This window comes from Lithobates pipiens, unplaced genomic scaffold (genome assembly GCF_037356315.1).
Source record: "Lithobates pipiens isolate NorthernLeopardFrog02 unplaced genomic scaffold, aLitPip1_a1.2 Scaffold_23, whole genome shotgun sequence".
NCBI lineage: Eukaryota > Metazoa > Chordata > Amphibia > Anura > Ranidae > Lithobates > Lithobates pipiens.
Genome location: NW_027507785.1, coordinates 132,539,730 through 132,563,525, shown reverse-complemented (window position 1 = coordinate 132,563,525; position 23,796 = coordinate 132,539,730). Strand labels below are relative to the sequence as shown.

The 23,796-nt window shown below is 44.6% G+C and overlaps 2 protein-coding genes across 4 annotated transcripts in view; one reads left to right on the top strand and one right to left on the bottom strand.

Moving 5' to 3' along the window:
* CUNH22orf23 (chromosome unknown C22orf23 homolog) overlaps window positions 1-12,138 on the bottom strand; it is a 95,440-nt gene extending 83,302 nt beyond the window's left edge. For 2 of the 3 annotated variants that reach the window (XM_077452384.1, XM_077452386.1), the window contains exon 1: window positions 11,972-12,138. In XM_077452384.1, coding sequence (XP_077308510.1) covers window positions 11,972-12,138 — 167 coding nt within the window. Of the gene's footprint in view, window positions 1-1,324; window positions 1,432-11,971 lie in introns of those variants that run through there. The other variant, XM_077452387.1, reaches the window with a different exon arrangement.
* Window positions 12,122-23,796, top strand: part of POLR2F (RNA polymerase II, I and III subunit F) — a 29,984-nt gene continuing 18,309 nt past the window's right edge. The window contains exon 1 of the mRNA XM_077452388.1: window positions 12,122-12,266. Within this exon, the coding sequence (XP_077308514.1) occupies window positions 12,247-12,266 (20 nt within the window). The 5' untranslated portion in view covers window positions 12,122-12,246. The remainder of the gene's footprint in view (window positions 12,267-23,796) is intronic.

The window sequence follows — 23,796 nt, the reverse complement described above, 5'->3', positions numbered from 1 at the left end:
TGCCCACCAGTGCTACCTATCAATGCACATGAGTGCCACCTATCGATGCCCACAAGTGCCACCTATCAATGCCCACCAGTGGTGCCAATCAGTGCCACCTAGCAGTGCTGCCTATCAGTGTAAGCAATCAGTGCCCATCACTGCCGCCTCATCAGCATACATCAATGAAGGAGAAAAATTCCCTGTTTACAAAATTTTAAAACAAAATATATAAAAAAAATTAAACATTTTTAAAAAAATTCAGTCTTGTGGTAGTGAATACTTATGTGCATGGGATTTTTTATGTTTTTATTTTTTTTTTAACTTGCAAAGATTTCAAACAAACTTCTTTCACATTGTAATTATGGGGTCTTGTTTGTAGAATTTTGAGGAAAATAATACATTTAATTCATTTTGTAATAAGACTGTAACATAAAAAAATGTGTAAAAAGTTAAGCACTGTGAATACTTTCCAGATGCACTGTATAGTGAGTACAAAGTTTAAGCGTTGTCAGCCATGTATATTATAAGCAGTCCATGTATTGTCTGTATCTGGAAGATGCAGTGGGCTCATGCAAAGGGATATCCAGAGAATCCCTGCTTACAGTAATGTATGCTCAGATGTAGGAATGTTGGCTGTCTGGGGGTATGCCAAGTGTATCATCAGGTCGTGTGGTGGAATCTCCTTGTACATGGAAAGCTTGTATATGTGGAAGGGCAGCTTAAAAGTCCCTCCACAACTAACTCTTGACATATTTCACCAATGTAAGTAGGGAATTACACTAATCACTAATATAATATCTAGAGGGGCATTTCAAATGACTACCAATGTAAAGGGGGCTTCTTACCTGACTCAAGAGAGAACTACAGTGGGGTCTTTCAACTAAAAGAAACAGGGGCTTTAGGACTTTGTATCGTATTAGAAAGTCTTTATTTTCTCACACCTTTTATAGCATTTTAGTGCACTGCAGTGTATTTTAGTACACCTTTTGGTTATAATGCACGCATTACCATGGCAAAACACAATGGGCTAAAACATACTAAAGCTGGATACACATTATAACATTTTTTGAAGATTTTTTCCTTCAGATTTACCAAAAACATATAATATGAGGTCAAACCTTAAGAGTTTCAATTTGTATGCAATCAGGCAGGGCCTTGCACTACATGGTTTTGGTAGGTCTAAAGGAAATCAGACAACATAAGTTGTATAGTGTATGTGATCTAAAGCCTCGTATACATGACCGAGTGTCTGATTTTTGTCAAAAGCACGGGTGCAGGATTTTGTTTAGCATACTAACTATACGTAAATTGATGTTCGACAAACACGAACGTAGTGACGTACTATGAGAGTATAAAGAGGAAGTTCATTTTTCAAGCGCCACCCTTTGGGCCCCTTCTGCTAATGTCATGTTAGTAGAAGTTTGGTGAGCGTTAATTCACACTTTCTTGTTAAAGTGGAGGGCCACCCTGAAAACAAAAAAAATATTAAAAATTACAAAAAAATATAAAAAAAAAAATGAAAAAATTTTTTTTTTTTTACTTACCAGAAAAACCTGTTGCTAGGCACTTTCTCCTAATCTTCCTCTTCCTCCTCCGCGGAGATCTTCTGTCTTCTGTCTTCGTCGCGGCATCTTCTGGGTAATGGGTCGCGCTGTGTTCTGGGAACTGTGTGTTCCAGAACACAGCGCGTCCCATTCAGAAAGCGCTGCGGGACTCGCGCATGCGCAGTAGCTGCGGGACTCGCACATGCGCAGTAGGAAACGGGCAGTGAAGCCGTAAGACTCCACTGCCTGTTTCCCTTACAAGGAATGGCGGCGCCGGGACCCGAGAGCCGAGGGACGGGTCGGCCTCAGGCGGCCGACATCGCGGGCGCCCTGGACAGGTGAGTGTGTTGATTAAGTCAGCAGCTGCAGTGTTTGCAGCTGCTGACTTTTTTTTTTTTTTTGTATAACCGGCCCTCCTCTTTAAAGAGGAGAGGTCCAGCCATTTTTTTTTTGTTTTTTTTTTAAAGTCAACAACTACAAACACTGTAGCTGCTGACTTTTAATAAGGACACTTACCTGTCCAGCGAGCCCATGATGTCGGCCCCCCCGAGGCCAATCCGTCCACCGAAACGGGTGCCGGCGCCACCATCCTAACTAAGGGAAACAGGCAGTGGAGCCTTGCGGCTTCGCTGCCCGTTTCCTACAGCGCATGTGCGAGTCACTCAGCGCTTTGTGAATGGCCCTGTTGTTTTATGGGACACACACATGTCTCGGAAGACAACGGGGCCGATCACCGAAGAGGAGGAGCTGAAGAAACAGCGATGCGGAAGAGGCAGATTAGGAAGACTGCCTAGCAACAGGGATTTCTGGTAAGTTAAAAAAAAAACAATTTTATTTTATTTTTTTGAGATTGTTAATGTCATTATTTGTTTTAGGGTGGACCTCCACTTTAAGTTATTTTTATTTGGATGTCAGGTCAGATAGCATCTCTAATTTAGTTTCTGTTGGGTTTTTTTCTGCAAAATAAAAAATGTGTGTAGAATAATATTTGGCCATGTGTTTTTCTTCAAATGACAGTTTGGGAGTAGGCAGTTACATTAACTACTTGTAGCCCATGAGACTCGGCTGATCACAGATCCGAGTAAGGGGTCGATCTCAACCCCTTACCATGTGATCAGCTGTCAGTTAATGATGGCTGATCATGTGATGTAAACAGAAACTCGGTAATTATTTTTTTTCCTCGTGCTGTCAGCATGAGGGGAAAAAGAGCCAATCACCGACTTCTGTCAGAGGGACCTCAGTCCCTCACACAGAAAGGTGCGGCTGCATTTTCTGTGCCCACCAGTGTCATCTGCCAGTGCCCACTGTGCCACCTACCAGTGCCACCTATCAGTACCCACCAGTGCCACCTACCAGTGCCCACAGTGCCACCCATCAATGCCCACCAGTGTCTCATGATCAGTGCCACAGAGCAGTGCTGCCTATCAGTGTCACCTACCAGTGCCCATCAGTGCCACCTATCAGTGCCCATCAGCACCAATCAGTGCCGCCTATGAGTGCCCATCAGCGCAGCCTATCTGTGCCCATCAGTGCACATCAGTGAAGGAGAAAAATGACCTGTTTTCAAAATTGTATAACAAACTATGAAACAGTTTTTTTTTTTTTTTTATTGTGGTCTTTTTTGTTTTATTTAGCAAAAAATAAAAAACCCAGCAGCAATTAAATACCACCAAAAGAAATCTCTATCTGTGTGAAAAAAATGATAAAAATTTCATTTGGGTAAACTGTTGCATGACCACGCAATTGCCATTCAAAGGGTGACAGTGCTGAAAGCTGAAGATATGTTGGTATTGCGCTGCCCCTATATTAAATAACCCTCCGAGGGTGATAAGTATAATGCCTAGTTACATAAATCAATAGTGTAATATAAAAATATATATATATAAATGTCTACTGAATAATATCAAAAAAGTGCAAAGTGCTACATTAAATAAAATAAAATTAACACACCACAGAGGTGATAGAATCCAAATAAATGAAAATCAAGTGAACAAAGGTAAGTAACTAAAAACAGTCTCTTAAAAAATTACCATTTTGATAAAGTGCAGAGAAAATGCAAAAAAAAAAAAGTAAACGCACTACAGAGTCAATTGAAAACCTCCACGGAAACACAACTGCTTCAATTGAGTGCAAAGCCAAAAAACAGTGAATTGATCATAAAGTGCCAAGTGTGTCTTATAAATGTGCAAATAAGTAAACACTCTCCAGAGGTGATATAAGTGAACCACCCTAATAATAAACAAATGATATACAAGAAAATAAGAAAGAGTATAGCTAGACCAAAAAGAGGGTACCCTCTCCTGATCACATGGAAATAAACTTTAGAATTAAACAAAAAATATACATAGTAGTAAACGCACTACAGAGCCGGCTGTAACATACGTTATATCAGAATGAATCCGGCCTCTATAGATTAAATATACATATAGAAATCCATCAAAAGGAAAAAAAATAAAAAGATATAAATATTCAAGTCCATAAATAAACAACAGTCTCCTTTAAGTGCAAGTGCTTTGTGCAAACTTGTGCAAATTCAACCGAGGTGTGGATCTCCCAGTGCTTAATCCCGCTGTAATCGCACTTTAGTGGGCAGTGGCCCCTTACCTATAGCAAGGAGGGATTCCCATAAAGGTATATAGATTTCTTTATATGTCTTCTCTCCTGGAAAATTCGGTCACCTTCTCCTTTAAATTTTATTCTTATGCTCCATAGGACCCAATAGATTAATAGAGAGGGAATACCATAGTGTAGTATTTCACAAATAGCATTTATTAAACATTTTCATACACAGGGTACTCACACATTAATAGATAGAAAAAAGCCTTTTTCTAGTAATCAGCAGAAAGTGCATCCACAGTCAGCTTCCTTCTCGTCCCTACGTGTGACAACACACCACGTGACTTCATCAGGGGGTCTAGGTATACTCTTTCTTATTTTCTTGTATATCATTTGTTTATTATTAGGGTGGTTCACTTATATCACCTCTGGAGAGTGTTTACTTATTTGCACATTTATAAGACGCACTTGGCACTTTATGATCAATTCACTGTTTTTGGGCTTTGCACTCAATTGAAGCAGTTGTGTTTCCGTGGAGATTTTCAATTGACTCTGTAGTGCGTTTACTTTTTTTTTTTTTTTTTTGCATTTTCTCTGCACTTTATCAAAATAGTAATTTTTTAAGAGACTGTTTTTAGTTACTAACGTTTGTTTGATTTTCATTTATTTGGATTCTATCACCTCTGTGGTGTGTTTATTTTATTTAATGTAGCACTTTGCACTTTTTGATATTATTCAGTAGACATTTATATATATATTTTTATATTACACTACTGATTTATGTAACTAGGCATTATACTTATCACCCTCAGAAGGTTATTTAATATAGGGGCAGCACAATACCAACATATCTTTAGTTTCATATTAAGTGGATACGGTGTGATCCATTCCGGTAGAAGCAGCAGCCCCTGACATTTGATAGATCACCAGTGGTAGCGCAGGAATAAAACATTATCATTTATACAGTGCTGAAAGCTGAAAATTGGTCTGGGCAGGAAGGGGGTTTCAGTGCCCGGTAAGCAAGTGGTTAAAAAAAACACAATGGAAATCTAACAAGAGACACCAACATAGTTGTAACCTTGATCTTAAAAACTCAGGGATAATGTTGTGGTAACTTCCCCAAAAAATCTAACAACAATCATAATATTAATATTATTTACATCACTACAAAACAAATGCCTTTTAAAATACGTTTGGCATAACTTCATCAGTATCACCAGCAAAGCAGCTTAATTATTATCCCATTAACCACTTCCAGAACGCAGCACACCGATGTACGTCCCTACATTGGGGGATGGATATCGTTGTTATGGCAGCAGCTAGCTGCCATAACCCCGGTATCCCCATGTTCGGCCGGCGATCCGATAAAAGTTGTCTCTGTGGGGGGTTCGCCGCAAGATCACTTTTATCTATGGCGGGAGAGGGCCCCCCAGCGATCCGGTGCCCTCCGCCACTTACTAGAGCTGTCGGCAGCAGCGGAGGCGATCGCGTCTGTCCCCTGGGCTGACATGGAGACAAGTGAGGGGAAGATGGCCCCCACCCATCTTCATGACACTGCAGGGCGGAAGCAACGTCATAATGTCACTTCCGCCCATAGCTCTTAAAGGGCCATTTTATTTTTTTTAAATGACAATTTTTTTTTTTATTATTGCATTTTGGTGTAAATATGAGATCTGAGGTCTTTTTGACCTGAGATCTCATATTTTAGAGGACCCGTCATGCTTTTTTCTATTACAAGGGCTGTTTACATTCCTTGTAATAGGAATAAAAGTGACAGATTTTTTTTTTTTTTAAACAGTGTAGAAATAAAAAGTAAGGCCTCATGCACACGAGACGCAGTTAAACGCGCGTTCAGATGCAGTTGGACAGTTTTTTCAACTGCACCTGAACTCATTCAATGTTATCCTATGTGTCCATGCACACAGTCTCGTTTTTTTCCGTTTATATGCAGTTGCGTTTAATCTCGTTTTTCCAGAAGCAAAAAAATGCGTTCAGAAACAAAAATTTCTGCGTTTCAGACGCAAAACGCGGCAAAACGCGGTAAAACGCGGCAAAACGCCGCTACCGCGTTTAGCCGCGTTTGCGTTTATATGCGTTTTTAAAGGTGACCTTTTTTTTTTACATTAAAAATCTCAAAAATGATTGCAAATGATGAAAAACCATTAGAAAAATATTTTAAACAATTGCAATTGCAAGTGGACAATCCACAACTTGTGGCAAGTGACGTGGCAAGTGGACAATCCACAACTTGTGGCAAGTGACATGGCAGGTGGCAAGTGATGTGGCAAGTGGACAATCCACAACTTGTGGCAAGTGATGTGGCAGGTGAAGTGGCAAGTGACGTGGAAAGTGGACAATAGACAACTTGTGGCAGGTGACGTGGCAAGTGACCTGGCAGGTGACGCGGCAAGTGACTTGGCAGGTGACGTGGCAAGTGGAAAATCAACAACTTGTGGCAGGTGACTGGCATGTGACGTGGCAAGTGGACAATAGACAACTTGTGGCAGGTGACGTGGCAAGTGACCTGGCAGGTGACGCGGCAAGTGACTTGGCAGGTGACGTGGCAAGTGGAAAATCAACAACTTGTGGCAGGTGACTGGCATGTGACGTGGCAAGTGGACAATCCATAACTTGTGGCAGGTGACGTGGCAAGTGACGTGGCAAGTGGACAATCCACTTGTGGCAGGGGACGTGGCAAGTGACGTGGCAAGTGGACAATCCACTTGTGGCAGGTGATGTGGCAAGTGACGTGGCGAGTGGACAATCCACAACTTGTGTCAGGTGACGTGGCAAGTGGACAATCCACAACTTGTGGCAGGTGATGTGGCAAGTGATGTGGCAAGTGGACAATCCACTTGTGGCAGGGGATGTGGCAAGTGACGTGGCGAGTGGACAATCCACAACTTGTGTCAGGTGACGTGGCAAGTGGACAATCCACAACTTGTGGCAGGTGATGTGGCAAGTGATGTGGCAAGTGGACAATCCACTTGTGGCAGGTGACGTGGCAGGGGACGTGGCAAGGGACGTGGCAAGTGGACAATCCACAACTTGTGGCAGGTGATGTGGCTGGTGACGTGGCAAGTGGACAATCCACATCTTGTGGCAGGTGACGTGGCAGGTGACGTGGAAAGTGGTGTGGCAAGTGGACAATCCACAACTTGTGGCAGGTGATGTGGCTGGTGACGTGGTAAGTGGACAATCCACAACTTGTGGCAGATGGCATGGCAGGTGACGTGGAAAGTGGACAATCCACATCTTGTGGCAAGTGACGTGGCAGCTGACGTGGTAAGTAACGTGGCAGCTGACGTGGCAAGTGACATGGCAAGTGGACAATCCACATCTCGTGGCAAGTGACGTGGCAGGTGATGTGGCAAGTGACGTGGCAAGTGGACAATCCACAACTTGTGGCAGGTGACGTGGCAGGTGATGTGGCAAGTGACGTGGCAGCTGACGTGGCAAGTGGACAATCCAAAACTTGTGGCAGGTGACATGGCAAGTGACGTGGCAAGTGATGTGGCAAGTGGACAATCCACAGCTTGTGGCAAGTGACGTGGCAAGTGGACAATCCACAACTTGTGGCAGGTTACGTGGCAGGTGACGTGGCAAGTGAACAATCCACAACTTGTGGCAGGTGACGTGGCAAGTGACGTGGCAGGTGAAGTGGCAAGTGACGCGGCAAGTAGACAATCCACAACTTGTGGCAGGTGATGTGGCAAGTCACGTGGCAGGTGATGTGGCAAGTCACGTGGCAAGTGGACAATCCACAACTTGTGGCAGGTGATGTGGCTGGTGACGTGGCAAGTGGACAATCCACAGCTTGTGGCAGGTGGCATGGCAGATGACGTGGAAAGTGGACAATCCACATCTCCTGGCAAGTGACGTGGCAGCTGACGTGGCAAGTGGACAATACAAAACTTGTGGCAGGTGACGTGGCAAGTGACGTGGCAGGTGACGTGGCAAGTGATGTGGCAAGTGGACAATCCACAGCTTGTGGCAAGTGACGTGGCAAGTGGACAATCCACAACTTGTGGCAGGTGACGTGGCAGCTGACGTGGCAGGTGAACAATCCACAACTTGTGGCAGGTGACGTGGCAAGTGACGTGGCAGGTGATGTGGCAAGTGACGCGGCAAGTAGACAGTCCACAACTTGTGGCAGGTGATGTGGCTGGTGACGTGGCAAGTGGACAATCCACAGCTTGTGGCAGGTGGCATGGCAGATGACGTGGAAAGTGGACAATCCACATCTCGTGGCAAGTGACGTGGCAGGTGATGTGGCAAGTGACGTGGCAAGTGGACAATCCACAATTTGTGGCAGGTGACGTGGCAGGTGATGTGGCAAGTGGACAATCCCCAACTTGTGGCAAGTGACGTGGCAAGTGGACAACACAACTTGTGGCAGGTGCCGTGGCAAGTGACACGGCAAATGCAAGTGTACAACTGCTCTCTATGCTGCTGCTGCTCACTCTGATCAAAATAGCAGAAATAGTTAAAAAAAAATGCTTTGAGAGCTTGGGGAGGGTCTACATGATGTTATCTTTATAAACGCGTTTAAACGCAAACGCGTCTAAACGCGTCTAAACGCGGCATGCAAACGCGGCAAAACGCGCGTTTCTAAACGCGCGTTTCAGCTTTTTTTTAACAGAGGTTTCATCTGCGTCTCGTGTGCATGAGGCCTAAAAGGTAAAATAAATAAGAAACAATTTCAAAAAATGTAAACGCGCCCCGTCCCGCTGAACTCGCGTGCAGAAGCGTACACGTACTTGAGTAGCGCCTGCATATGAAAACTGTGTTCAAACCACATATGTGTGGTATCGTCTCAATCAGTAGAGCGAGAGCAATAATTCTAGCCCTAGACCTCCTCTGTAATGCAAAACATGCAACCAGTAGAATTTTTTAAATGTCACCTATGGAGATTTTTAAGGGTAAGACCCCTTTCACACTGGGGTGTTTTTCAGGCACTTTAGCGTTAAAAAAAGCACCTGTAAAGTGCTTGAAAGAAGCCTCATCTGCAATCCCAATGTGAAAGCCCAAGTGCTTTAAGAGCCCTTTCACAATGTCAATGCCCGAAAAATGCTCGTAAAGCGCCGCTTAAACTAGCAGCACTTTACCAACGTTTTTCGAGAGCTATTGGGGCGCGTCTAACCCCTGCTAGTGGCCAAATAAAGGGTTAAAAGCGCCCACAAAGTGCTGCTGCCAAAAGCGCTTTGCAGGTGCTTTTCAGGCGTTTTGCAGGCGCTTTCCATTGATTTCAATGGGAAGGGGCGCTTTAGAAGCGGTGTATTCACCGCTCCAAAAGCGCTGCAATGAAGCTGCTTGCAGGGCTTTTTTTGACACCCTGCCAGCGCAGCACCTCAGTGTGAAAGCACTCGGCTTTTACATTGAGATTGCAGTTGCGGCTTCTTTCAGGTGCTTTACAGGCGCTTTTTTATAAAGCTAAAGTGTCTGAAAAATGCCATAGTGTGAAAGGGATCTCAGTGTGAAAGCACTCGGGCTTTCACATTGGGATTGCAGATGAGGCTTCTTTCAATCGGTTTACAGGTGTTTTTTTTAATGCTAAAGCGCCTGAAAAACACCTGAAAAACATCCCAGTGTAAAAGGGGTCTAAAAGTTTGTCGCCATTCCATGAGCAGGAGCATGTTGGGTATCAATTTACTCGGTGTAACATTATCTTTCACATTATAAAAAAAAATTGGGCTAACTTTACTGTTGCTTATTTTTTAATTCAAAAAAGCTGATTTTTTTTTATAAAAAAGTGCGTTTGTAAGACCACTGCGCAAATATGGTGTGACAGAGAGTATTGCAATGATCGTCATTTTATTCTCTAGGATGTTAGAAAAAAATTTTTATAATGTTTGCGGGTTCTAAGTAATTTTCTAGCAAAAACTGTTTTTAATTTGTAAACTCCACATCTATAAAAGTGGCCCGGTCTTAAAGTGGTTAAAGAAGATGAGAATGTGTGCTGCATTTCGGCATTCCATCAATTTCCGTGTCACGAATGTTAATTCTAGATTATGAACGGTAGTTTACAAGACTGAGCTCTTCCCAGTCGTTCCTTGATTCCGATCATGCATGTTTGTACTTTGGACTTGTGTGACGATTTCTGTACTGATCATCCGAAAATCAGACAAAAATTTTATAGTCTGCACATCCAGCTTTTGTCTGACGAAAAAAAACGAATGGGCTGTCGAAAGTACAGTACTAACAATCCAAAAATCCGCAGACCGCACAAATTTTCCCATCTGATTTTCGTATCGTGTGTACGGGCCTTTAGTTAGGCTGGATTATGCTGTATTAAGATGTGTGTCATGATGCATTACTATTTATTATTATAATACAGGATTTTTATAGCGCCAACAGTTTGTGCAGCGCCTTACGTTAGGGCAAACAGTACAGTTACAATACAATTCAATACAGGAGGAATCAGAGGGCTCTGCTTGTTGGGCATTATAAGCGCCAATGCACATTTATGTGTCTGGACACTTTTCATCATCCAATACAAACTGAATTGCAACATACATTGAAAACGCTCAACAATGCATGTTAACACATGCTGGCATGCATCAATGTTGCGGGTCCCATTGATGCGTTCAATTGATTTTTAACCACTTCCTTCCCCGCCCATAGTCAAATGATGTCCGCAGGAGGGATCTCCCATCCTGAGTGGGTGTCATATGACGTCCTCGGCTTCCTGGCCATCTAGGGGGCGCGCGTCACTTGGGAGGCGATGCGCGTGCGCTGTGGCCGCGATGTCCACCGCGATGTAAACACACACATAGATCCACGTGCTGTCAGGTGAGAGAAGAACGATTGTGTGTTCCCAGTACAGAGGAACACCGAGGGATATGCAATTAGCTGACCTCCAGCTGTTGCAAAACTACAAGTCCGATCATGCCTCTGCCTCTGGGTGTCATGCTTGGGGCATGTCTTGCTATGCCTCATGGGAATTGTAGTTCTGCAACAGCTGGAGGTCCGCTAATTGCATATCCCTGCCCTACAGTTAGAATCACTCCCTAGGTAACACATTTAACCCCTTGGTCGTCCCCTAGTGTTAACCTCTTCCCTGCCAGTGACATTTACACAGTAATCAGTGCAATTTTAATAGCACTGATCGCTGTATAAATGTAAATGGTCCCAAAATAGCATCAAACATGTCCCACCTTCCGTCACAATGTTGCAGTCATGATAAAAATCGCAGATCGCCGCCATTACGAATAAAAAAAAAATATTAATAAAAATGCCATAAAACTATCCCCTATTTTGTAGACACTATAACTTTTGTGCAAGCCAATCAATATACACTTATTGCAAAAAAAATGTACCAAAAATATGTAGAAGAATACATATCAGCCTAAACTGAGGAAAAAAAAAAAATATATATTTTTTTTTAATTGGGATATTTATTATAGCAAAATTACAAAATATTGTGTTTTTTTCAAACTTGTCACTCTTCTTTTGTTTATAGCGCAAGAAATAAAAACCGCAGAGGTGATCAAATACCACCAAAAGAAATCTCTATTTGTGGGGAAGAAATGATACAAATGTAATTTGGGTACAGTGTTACATGACCGCGCAATTGTCATTCAAAGTGCGACAGCGCTGAAAACTGAAAATTGGCCTGGGCAGGAAGGGGGTGAAAATGCCCTGTATTGAATTGGTTAAAGGAAAACACATCCGGTGCTCGCAATGTAAATAGTACCTGCGGGAAAGTGTTTCGGATCCCATCAATATAATGCTAAGGGGCCCTGAAATGCCATTACACCTGTCCTTGTATATCTACTGTACAGGATCACCAACTACACAATGTACTGAAAATGAATCTATAGCATCGAATAACAATTGGAATCTGTATAGAAACGTCTAGAAGGACGGTGCCCCCCGCCCGCTCATACCTCAAATAGATTGAATAGAACGCCGTATACTCGATAAGCCCAGGCAGATGTTTTCTGTTCCCGTAGAAACAAGAAGGGGCGGGATGAAAGTTTGTAGGTGGGCTGGGCGATAAAGTAGGACGTTGTGTTCCGTTTCCTGCTCCAGGTGAAGCCTGTGGGTGGGGCATGGTGGTTACACAATTCCTTTTCCGGTCCCGGTGTGTCCGTGTTTCCCGAGTAGCTGTTAGTTGTGTTGGAGGTGCTGGAAAGAAAGCAGCTGACTGAACGGCGGAGTGATGTCGGATAACGAGGACAAGTGAGCATGTTATTAGTGGGCATTGTTTAGCACCATGTGTGAGGGAAGCCGTTGTGTGCTCCGCTTTATACATGCGGCCACTTAAGCAATGTGCCTACATTCCCTTTGATGTGGGTTGGGTATTTGAACGTCTCCGCCGTTCATATTTGTGTTATGGAGGAAACGCCTAAACGCAGAACTTTCTTTCACTTTTGTGTGGAGAAAGGAAAGGTCAGAAGTTGAATCCCGGGCAGTGTTGTTTGCTAGCTGTGCCCCATTTAGGAAATTTTAACTTTTTTTTTTTTTTTTTTTTTTTTTTCCTTTTTCATAACCACAATAGGAAGTGAGAGGAAATCCCACCAAAGAGGGGAAGTTTCTGATTTGTCACCCGAACTGGTGTCACCATTGGAAAATTTCCCCTTCATTCCTGTTTTGGTGACTACTCAAAATGTTGGATTTTTCTTTCACATTCAGTGACAAGTCACCAGTACAGACAGGGGGAATCTACCTAAGGCCCCTTTCACACTGGGGCGGCGTCGGCGGTAAAACTGCCTTATTTTTAGTGCAGCTTTACTGTCGTTTTAGCGGTGGTATTTGGCTGCTAGCGGGTGGACTTTCACCCCTGCTAGTGACTGTGAAAGGGTTAAAACCACTGCATCGCTTTGCCGGCGGTATAGCCGCACTGCCTCAGTGATTTGAATGGGCAGAAGAGGTGTATACTCGCTGCTCCTTCACCGCTCCAAAGATGCTGCTAGCAGGACTTTTTTACCATCCTGCCAGCGCACCGCTCCAGTGTGGAGGCCCTCGGAGGTTACATTATTACATTGATCAGTGCTATAAAAATGATCAATGTGAAAATGACACTGGCAGGGAAGGAGTTAACATTAGGGGGCAATCAAGGTTAAGTGTTGTCCCTCTGCGTTTTCTAACTGTAGGGGGGATGGGCTTACCGAAACATGAGTTCACTGTTCCCGATTACTGGGAGCAGTAGGTCCCTGTTGTCACTAGGCAGAATGGGGAAATACCTTGTTTACATAGGCAGTTCCCCATTCTGCCTCTCCTCGCTGTGATCGCGGGCCTTTTATGGACTCTGAAGTACAGGTACGTCATATTGCGGCAAGTTGGCTCTGCTGCGCAAACTATGTGCTTAAGCAGGTTGGCAAGTGGTTAAAGTGAGAGTAAACCCTCACCTTGTAAAATGACTCATTCAGTTTAAAATAGAAATAAAAGGCTAATCATTTGTGTATAGATATAAATGCACCCCCCCCCCCCTTTTTAAAGAGAAAAAAAACCCATCATGTTCCCTCTGTTCTCAACTTCATAAAAGCTGGGGGGTGGGGGGGACAGCAGTACATTGAGCTTTCCAGTGAAAGGCTGTGTGATGGTGTCAGGACAAGTCCGATCATTGGAGGAGAGCAGGCTGAGTTCCCAGCACAGCTAGAGAACTAACCACACCGTGCTCTTATGCCTAGTGTGGTCAGTTTTTAATAGGAAAGAGGACTGGAGTGACTGACAGGAGAACCAGGAATTTCACACAAAGGAAGCAATACAAAAAGAACAGGATATTTTTCATAAAAGTACATTGTACAGCAGGCACATATCAGGAATATAAAATGTTTACATATTCAACCACTTGCTGACCGCCCTGTAGCAGTAAAACTGCTAACAGCAGCTGTGTGCAGGATCATATCTATATATACACATGATCTCGCACGTCTGCCTGCAGGGGTTCAAAGATCTGCGGGTGTGGGGCACTCAATGTCTTCTGCCACCCGCCTATCATCGGGCAGAGACTCACAATGGAGCACTGCCTATGTAAGCAAGGCTCAGTTCCGTTCTGATTAGGGGGTGGCATGAATTCTGTGTTCCTGCATAGCAGGGAATCAAATCCATCTCTTCCCTTGAAGAGCACGCATAGTAAACACAAACACTGGCTAGGCACACATTTAACCCTTTGATCGCCCTAGATGTTTAACTCCTTCCCAACTAGTAGTACAGTGATGGCATGTTTTTAGCACTAATCGCTGTATTGGTGTCAGTGGTTCCCACAAAGTGTCAAAAGTATCTGTGTCTGACGCAATATTGCAGTCGTTGATCACTGCCATTACTAGTATAAAAAAAATGAATAAAAATCCAGTATATATCCCATAGTTTGTAGCTGCTATAACGTTCGCCTAAATCAATATATCAATTTCCTCCTCTCCTAATGGTTTGGATCCCTCGCCGATGCTGGTGTTCAGGCATCTCTATTGGCCTGCATCGGATAACGCAACTCCTCCATGGGAGGCAGTTATCCCAAAACGAGGGGAGTGTGTCAGTCTGACACACCACAACTCTGATCTAGGTAAAGAGACTGAGGGGGACTTTTTACCACGTGATAAGCTGTGTCCAATCACAGCTGATTACGATGTAAACAGAAAAAGCCATGTATCGGCTTTTCCTCGCTTGCGTCTGTCAGCCGTGAGTAGAGGAGAGCCGATCAGCTGCTCCTCTGACAGGAGGGGATCTGCACTGATTATCAGCGCAGCCCACCCAGGACCACCAGTGATGCCACCAATGATGCCTATCAATACCCATCACTAATGCCTGCCATTCAGTGCTACCTATCAATACCCATCATCATTGACCATCGGTGTCACCTTATCAGTACTTGTCAGTGAAGGAGAGCACAAACTTATTTACAAAGTTTTATAACAAACGAAAAGAAAAACCTTCTTTTCCCAAGTGTTCTTCCAGGACAGCCCTTGAGAGATGGAGCTCCTCCCATCGACACAGGAAACACATTGCCACAGTTCAAAAGGCGGTCCCTCAGGTCCCTGGTCAGTCATTTGTGTTTCCTCCGTCGGAGGAACATGTTGCCAGGAACCTGGAGGCCCCTCTCAGGGGCTGCCTGAGAACCTGCAAGCCTAAGGGACCGGGTCCTGGTTTATGGCTGCAGTTTGGGTCCATACCTTTTTTTCTTTGGCTCGGGTACCGTCCAGCTGAACCGGAGCAGACCCGTTACCCTCCTCCTTCCAGTGCCGAGGTGGCCAGGGGCAGAATGACGCCGGTTTCCCCCAGGAGTGGTGAGTGGAACCTTCCATCTTCCCTCCTCGTTGCAGGGGGTCGGAGACGCCGAGCGTTCACTTCCGGCGGAACCGCGTCATCACTGCGTGCCGAGACTTCCGGTTCCGGGTCTCTAAGGGTACAAGGAGGAGAGGGAGAGCCAGCGCTGTGCCTGTAAAGCCCGACCAGCGTCCAGCTATACCGGATTAGCGGCGGGATTCGGAGCGTCAGAGGGGGACCATGGAGGCTATTCCCCAGGATACTCCGGCGGAGACAGGCACCAGCCAAACCCAGGTAGGCTGCTGGGCATGCTATTACTCTGGTGGAGTGGTGGTGTTTGTAGGCTGGGCCCTGTAGTACCCCACGGTGGCGGTTTACTCACAGTGAGGTTGTTTGTTAGTGGTGATTCTAAGAGGGACATGGTTCTGACGCTAAGAAATCCTTTGTCTTCTTATTTTCAGGCTAAAGAGATGCCAAGGGAAGACAAGACAGGCCGCAAAAAGTGTCCTAATTGTGGGAATAGGTTGTCCTCTGGCTCTAACAAAGCCCTATGCAAGCAATGCATTGCAAGCTTGCTTAAATCTGAGGCAGATTCCCCTTTAGCAAAGTTTTTGGGCGGACAAAAAGAAAACCTTTCCTGCAAAAAAGAAAAATTTTCAAAGAAAATTTTTTCGTCCCTTTAAGGAACCCTCTAAATCAGAGAAGAGTTCAACCCCCAAAAAACATTGGTCGGGACATAAAGGGAAAGGAAAAGGGGGCATACTGTTTAGCCGCCCCAATCAGGATCCCAAACCCCAGTGACGTCAGGGTTCCTGTGGGAGGAAGATTAAGCAAATTTCTTCCTCAATGGGAAGAGACAACCTCGAACGAGTTTGTCTTAAACATAATAAAAAGGGGTCATGCGCTGGAATTTCACAGCAACCCTCCTTCCAAGTTTCTGGTGACAAAGCTTCCAAGTCACTCAGAAAAGGCCAGGGCCTTACCTTTACTAATAGGGGAAATGGTAGATCAAGAAGTATTGACACCAGTCCCTATTCAGGAACAAGGGGACGGTTTTTACTCGCACATCTTTGTGGTAAGAAAACCGTCAGGGAGATTCAGACTAATTATGAACCTCCGTCCACTGAATCGCTCCATCCGTTACAAGAGATTTCGGATGGAGTCCATTTATTCCATAAAGAATCTCCTGCAGAAAGAGACATTTATGGCAACCCTGGACCTAAGGGATGCTTATCTGCACATTCCAATAAGGGAGGAATGCCAGAAATTCCTTCGGATGGCAGTGCAGATAGACACAAAGGTTTACCACTTTCAGTGCAGAGCACTTCCCTTCGGTCTATCATCCTCTCCGAGAATCTTTACCAAGGTTCTCGGAGAGGCTTTAGTTCCTCTGAGGCTTCAATCAGTCTCAATTATCCCCTACCTAGACGATCTGCTCCTAACAGCCCACTCAGAGAGTCGTCTTTCTCAGGACCTAGAATTGACTCAACTCAGTCTGAGTCGATTAGGGTGGATTGTCAGTCAGGAGAAATCCAAGACAACCCCAACACAGGAGATCCTGTATCTGGGGTACTGGATCAAGTCTGTAGATCAGAAAATTATACTGCCGGAAGAAAAGATTTTGAATCTGTGGCAGAGAATATCTTTTCTTCAATGCAGCCCCAAGTGTACGGTGAGGGAAGTAATGTCGGTCTTAGGTCTTATGACGGCAGCCATTCCAGCCGTACAATGGGCCAGGTTCCATCAAAGAGAACTTCAGGGTTTTCTGTTAGAACAATTAAAAGGCAGAGATCTGGAGGAGGAGGTATCGATCCCCTCAAGGGTAAAACGCTCCCTCTGGTGGTGGAAGGACAGGGAGAACCTAAACAAAGGGGTTCATTGGGTCCTTCCTATCACTTCAACACTAACAACGGATGCGAGCAGTTGGGGCTGGGGAGCCCACCTAGGTTCAAGCTGGGTCCAGGACAAGTGGACCCCGGAGGAGAAATGTTTCTCTTCCAATTGGAAAGAACTAACAGCAATCCTGAGAGCTGTTCTAGCTTTCCACCCCGCAATACAGGGTCACCATCTACAAGTCCGTTCAGACAATACGACGGCTGTAGCATACATAAACAAACAAGGAGGAACCAGAAGTCCTCGTTTGATGTTGGTAGCCAGACGCATTCTCCAGTGGGCAGAAGCCAATCTGGAATCCATTTCTGCAGTTCACCTGAAAGGGGAGCTGAACAACAAGGCGGACTTCTTGAGTCGACAGAGGATTTCGAACCAAGAATGGTCCTTACACCCAGAGGCATTCAATCTCATAACAGCTCACTGGGGAGAACCAGAGGTAGACCTTTTTGCGAGCAAGAAAAATGCAAAGGTTCCCAATTTTTTCTCGCTAAACCCAGGAGATCAACCCCTGGCGGTAGATGCCTTGCAAACTCCATGGACTTTCAGTCTGGCGTATGCATTTCCCCCTCTTCATCTCATTCCGAGGGTCCTAGCAAGATTCCTCAAGGAAAAAACCTGTTTGATTCTAGTAGCACCTTTTTGGCCCAGGAGACCGTGGTTCACAACGTTGCTACAATTGACAGACTGTCCGCCTCTAAGACTTCCCTACAGACAGGACCTCCTGTCGCAGGGACCTCTTTACCATCCGCAGGTCGCCACACTGAAGCTGTCAGCGTGGTTACTGAGGAGGAAATCTTAAGGAGTAAGGGCCTGTCAGACGAGGTAATTGCGACCTTACTACAGAGTCGCAAACCAGTCACGAGAGCTATTTACAAAAAAGTCTGGAAAAAATTCAATAGCTGGCTGAATGGCCGGGACATAAATACGGCTAATATTCTACAGTTTTTACAGGAAGGTGTAAACAAGGGTTTAACCCTAAGTACTATTAAAGTACAGATAGCTGCCTTAAGTGTATACCTAGATGAACGCTTACAGGAAAATCCTTTTGTCGCTAGATTCTGTAAGGCAGTCGCTAGACGCAAGCCAGTCAGAATCACAAAAGTCCCATCCTGGGATTTAGCAGTTGTGCTAAAAGCTTTCTTGGGGTCACCCTTTGAGCCTATCTCAGAGGCCTCCCTAAGGCTTATTACCTTTAAGACAGTTCTCCTGGTGGCAATCACTTCAGCCCGTAGGGTCAGTGAAATCCAAGCACTTTCCATCAGGGAACCATTCCTACAGATCCTAGAAGACAGAGTCATTCTAAAGACAGACCCTGGGTTCTTACCAAAGGTAGCATCTAGCTTCCATAGGTCCCAAGATATTGTCCTCCCTTCATTTTGTCAAAATGCAGCAAATGAGAAAGAGGAACGTTTTCATTTATTGGATGTGAGGAGGTGTATTCTAGAATATCTTAAAATAACAAATCCATTCAGAATCTCAGACTCCCTTTTTGTCCTTTTTTCCGGACAGCGTAGGGGACAGAAAGCTTCAAAAGTAACCATGGCTAGATGGATTAGGCTAGCTATAGCAGAGGGGTATAAGGCCTTGAATAGAGATCCTCCTGAGGGTGTTAAAGCTCACTCCACAAGAGCGTTGTCTGCATCCTGGGCAGAAAGAGCTGGTGCCACCCCGGAGCAGGTATGTAAAGCAGCCACATGGTCAAGCTTTTCCACCTTTACAAGGCATTACCGACTGGACTTAATGTCTAGTCAGGATCAGGCCTTTGGGAGGAAAGTCCTCCAGGCCGTGGTCCCCCCCTAATCTGGTAAGTACTTGGGGATCCTCTCAAGGGCTGTCCTGGAAGAACACTTGGGAAAACTGGAGTTAGTACTTACCGGTAACTCCTTTTCCGGTGGTCTTCCAGGACAGCACGATCCCACCCTTTATTTGATTGTAGTGATGTACTAATGTTATTACCTGTTATGGTTTATATGTTTTTCAGTTCCATCCTTCGGTTCTTGGTGAATGACTGACCAGGGACCTGAGGGACCGCCTTTTGAACTGTGGCAATGTGTTTCCTGTGTCGATGGGAGGAGCTCCATCTCTCAAGGGCTGTCCTGGAAGACCACCGGAAAAGGAGTTACCGGTAAGTACTAACTCCAGTTTTTCTACTCTTCCGGTCTTTTATTTTTGTTTTGTTTTTGCGGAAAAGAAAAATCCCAGAGATGATCAAATACCGCCAAAATAAAGCTCTATTTGTGGGGCCAAAATGATAAAAAAAAATGTGTGGGCACAGTGTAGCATGATTGATGCTTTTTGAATGACAATTTCGCAATCGGAGCTGAAAATTGACTTGGGCAGGAAGGGGGGGGGGGCAGTGCCCAGTATTGAAATGGGTAAAGTATTGCAGCACTCTAGGTATATGTCCCTACTATTTGGATTGTGGTCCCATTTAAAGAGGAAGTAAACCCTAATGGGTTTACTTCCTCTTTCATTCCCTGCAAAGGCAAAGCATAATGGACTACTATGCATTGCATAGTAGCCCATTATGTGTTGCTTACCTGACACAGGAGCCAGCGATGTCACCGCTGTCCCCTGTAGTCCGGCGCATCCATCTTTTCGGTGGGGTCTCGCGGCTCCGCCAAATGACAACGTCACTCCCGCGCATGCGCACGGGAGCCGACACGCGCGGCAGCTCCGTTGTTGGAAATGCCGCGCTCAGTCGGCTCCGTGACAGCGGTGCCTGTCTTCAGGCAAATATCTCCTAAACCGTATAGGTTTAGGAGGTATTTCTTGGACCTACAGGTAAGCCTTAATCTAGGCTTACCTGTAGGTCAAAGTGGTTTGTAAGGGTTTACAACCACTTTAAGTGACAGTTTTGAAGTAATTGTTACACTTAAATTCTCCCCTTCAATTCTACTTCCTTTTGAGTCTAAAAGTAGCCAGTGGGTGTGGTTACTGAAAGCTAGTGGCATCACTTCCAGGGAGGGACACTGTTCCTTAGTAGCCAGTGGGTGTATACAGGATGGGAAGAGCTGATCATGTATTCCTGACCAGTGTTCTCTCATCAATAAGGATGCACTGTACAACCTAAATCACGAGAAAATGTAGCAATAAAGACTCTTCCACACAGGACCCGAGGGGAGTCTGGATGTGGAGCTGCAGGGCCCATATACACCCTGTTCCAAATTATTATGCGAATGATATTTTTCTCATTTACCTAAATCATTTATGTAAATAGTCAGCATAATTCTCATGTTATCAACTATTAAGAGTACAATTCAAATTTTATTGAACAAGCCTCCAAAGTGTTTTTTTTGTTTTTTTTTTGGGGGGGGGGGGGGGGGGGAGAGACTTATTATGAACTGTTCCAAATTATTACGCACAGTAAGTTTCAAAACACTTTATAGGTTGTAAAGAACAGAAAATTGTCATTTTGTTGTGTTTGCATCATATTTACTGAAATCAAAAGCTATTTCAATCAAATGAACAACCTATTTTAACTTTTTAAACATTTTAACAGGTCGCGTTACATTTTAACATAGGACTCCTTATTTGATAGCAGCTTCACAAGTCTTGCATCCATTGAATTTGTGAGGTTTTTGGACAGTTTCTGCTTGAAATTGTTTGCAAGATGTCTCCCAGAGCTGCTGTTTGGAGTTGCCTCCCATAGATCTTTTTCTTGAGGATGCTCCAAAGGTTCTTAATAGGATTGAGGTCAGGGGAGGATGGAGGCCACACCATGACTCTCTCCTTGTATCCCTATAGCAGCCATTGATGCAGAGGTATTCTTTGCAGCATGAGATGGTGCATTGTCATGCATGAAGATGATTTATTACGGAAAGCATAGTTCTTCCTTCTGTACCATGGAAGGAAGTGGTCAGTCAATAACACCACATACTTTGCAGAGTTCATCTTTACACCTTCGGGGACCCTAAAGGGGCCGACCAGCTCTCTTCCCATGATTCTGGCACAAAACACGACTCCACCACCGCCTTGCTGACATCGCAGCCTTGTTGGAACAGGTTGACCGTCCACCAACCATCCACTACTCCATCCATCTGTACCATCCAGGGTTGCACGGCACTCATCAGTGAACAGGACTGTTTGAAAATTGGTCTTCATGCATTTTTCTGCCCAATGCAGCCATTTCTGCTTTTGAGCATTGGTTAGTGGTGGCCGAATGGAAGGTTTTTGCACAGTTATAAAATTACAAATTGATGTCTGTGGGACTCCACAGGCACCAGCAGCTTCAAATATCTGTTTGCTGCTGTGTAATGGTGTTTTTAGCAGCTGCTCTCTTGATCCGAAGCATGGATCTGGCAGGAATCTTCCTCAATGTGCCTTTATCTGCACAAAACCGTCTGTGCTCTGAATCCCAAAACCCACAAATATCTTAATAGTGCAATGAGCACGCTTAAGTTTTAGTGAACTATCTAATGTTTTCATACCTTGTCCAAGGCATTGAACTATTTCACTTTTTTCGGCAGCAGAGAGATCTTTTTTCTCCATATTGCTTGAAAATGGTGCTCTGCTTAATGTGGAACATCCTCTTTAAGGGTCTTTTCACACAGGGCGGATCAGTGATGATCTACCCTGTGGATATCCGCTTGCTCAGCGGGGATTGCTCCATTGATGCCCGCTGAACGGGGAGATGACGACAGGTCTGTCTCTGCACACTGCGCAGGGACGAACCTGTCAGATCGCCGCTCTCCCCTATGGGAGATCGGTTGACGACGGACCGCAGTGTCCGTCGTCACCCGATCCGATGATGGATGGAAAAGTAGGTTTTTCCTCTGTCACACTTTTTCGGATCGGAGCAGCTCGGATGTCAGCGGACTTGTCACCGCTGACATCCGGCGCTCCATAGAGCTATATGGAGCATCCGTTCAGGTCCGCCTGAAACTGACAGGCGGACCTGAACGCATCAGTGTGAAAGAGGCCTTATTAGTTTTTCCTTTTTAATTGGGCTTGCCTGGCAATCTAATTTATTCCAGGTGTCTGAGATTGTTTTCAGTGCTCAAGAGCCATGAGTTAAACTGAAAAACAAAATATTTAATCTGTGACACTGAAATAGAATTTGCATAATTTGGAACCGGGTGTACAGTATTGGTGTGCCCGGCTTTGAATGAAGACTAGCACAGAAGGGAGCTGGACATGGAGGGTGGACTGGAAGTGCTCTGTGGTCTCAGCTCAGTCTACAATGATCATAGTACAGGCAACCACCCTGAGGCTCAATTTACACTAGTATGACTTGTCATGTGTCTTTGGACACATAGTTGCATGACAAGTCACAGCCCATTGATTTCAATGGCACCTGTTCCCAGCTATGACTTTGTAAATCAGTAACTTTGAAAAGATACTTTTAAATGATTTGATGCAACTTTGATCCAGAGTGTGGAAAGGTGGACCAAAGCTTCATTCTAGCCTTGTTATGTTTCCACTAGAGCGACTCCAAAGCTGTGTGACTTTGAGTGCAGCTTTGATCTAACTTTACACTCTGGATCAAACTAGTGCAGGCACCTTTTCAAAGTCACTGGTTTTCAAAGTCGCATAGGTGAGAATGTTTTCCATTGAAATCGATGGACTTTGACTTATCATGTGACTTTGTGTCCAAAGTTGCATGACGAGTTGCACTAGTGGAAACTGAGCCTTAAAGGGGAGGTCCAGCCTGAGCTTTTTAGGCTGGGCTTCTTTGGGTCACAGGAGTGCAATTCATTTTGTACTCCTGTGACTCGTTTTCAGCGGAGAGCAGTCAGTAGCTCTCCTCTCAGGGATCTGTGAAAACCAAGCCATCGGCGATGTTCGGTGGCTCAGTTCTCGGCGCAAAGACAGTGGGGGACAGATGCAGCATCAGACTGAGGTAAGTATGAATCTTCAATAAATAAAAATACGTACTTCTCTCAAACTCATTATTAAAATGTAATTAGTAATAGAAATCAATCTACATCCTTCCAAACTTTCAATAATAATCCTTTGTACCCCATTTCTTTCCCATTTCTTCCCTAGCTCCTTCTGCTGTTCACAGCAGTTGGACATGTGCCATACCATGCACACAGTGCCCATTTGTGCCATCAGTGTTGTGCAGAAACTTGCCAAGGTTTAGGCATACCTGTTTAAGAACGACCGACAAGCTTTTCAGGAAGTGAAACAGCTTAGCAAATTCAGATCAAGGGAGATGGCGTTTGTAGTTGAAGAGTAGGAAGAAGCTGATTGTCTGGCTTAGATGAGACTTTCTAAGCTAAACAAGCAGCTAGCCAGAAAATGAATAATGTCAAAGACAACACTATTTAACGTTAATAGGAAAAAAAATAATTTTTGACTGGACTTCCACTTTAAGTATTCGGTACACTCTGGATTTCTAAATCTTCATTAGGGACCCAGAATTTGCAAATTCAGAAAGAGATTTGGGTGGGGAAGAACCTCCATACCTCAACTACAGAGATTTTGGTCTTAAAGTAGTTAACCCATTTTATTGTGACTGCAGATAAGGAACAGGAAACGCCCATCTGTGAGGGGGTGTGAATCGGTGCACACTTGAACGTAGGAGCTGTGAAGCTGTTGGTAAACTGGTTTTTGGGACCCCTGAAGAAATCAGGAACTTTAAAGAGGAAGTAAACCCATCAGGGTTTAC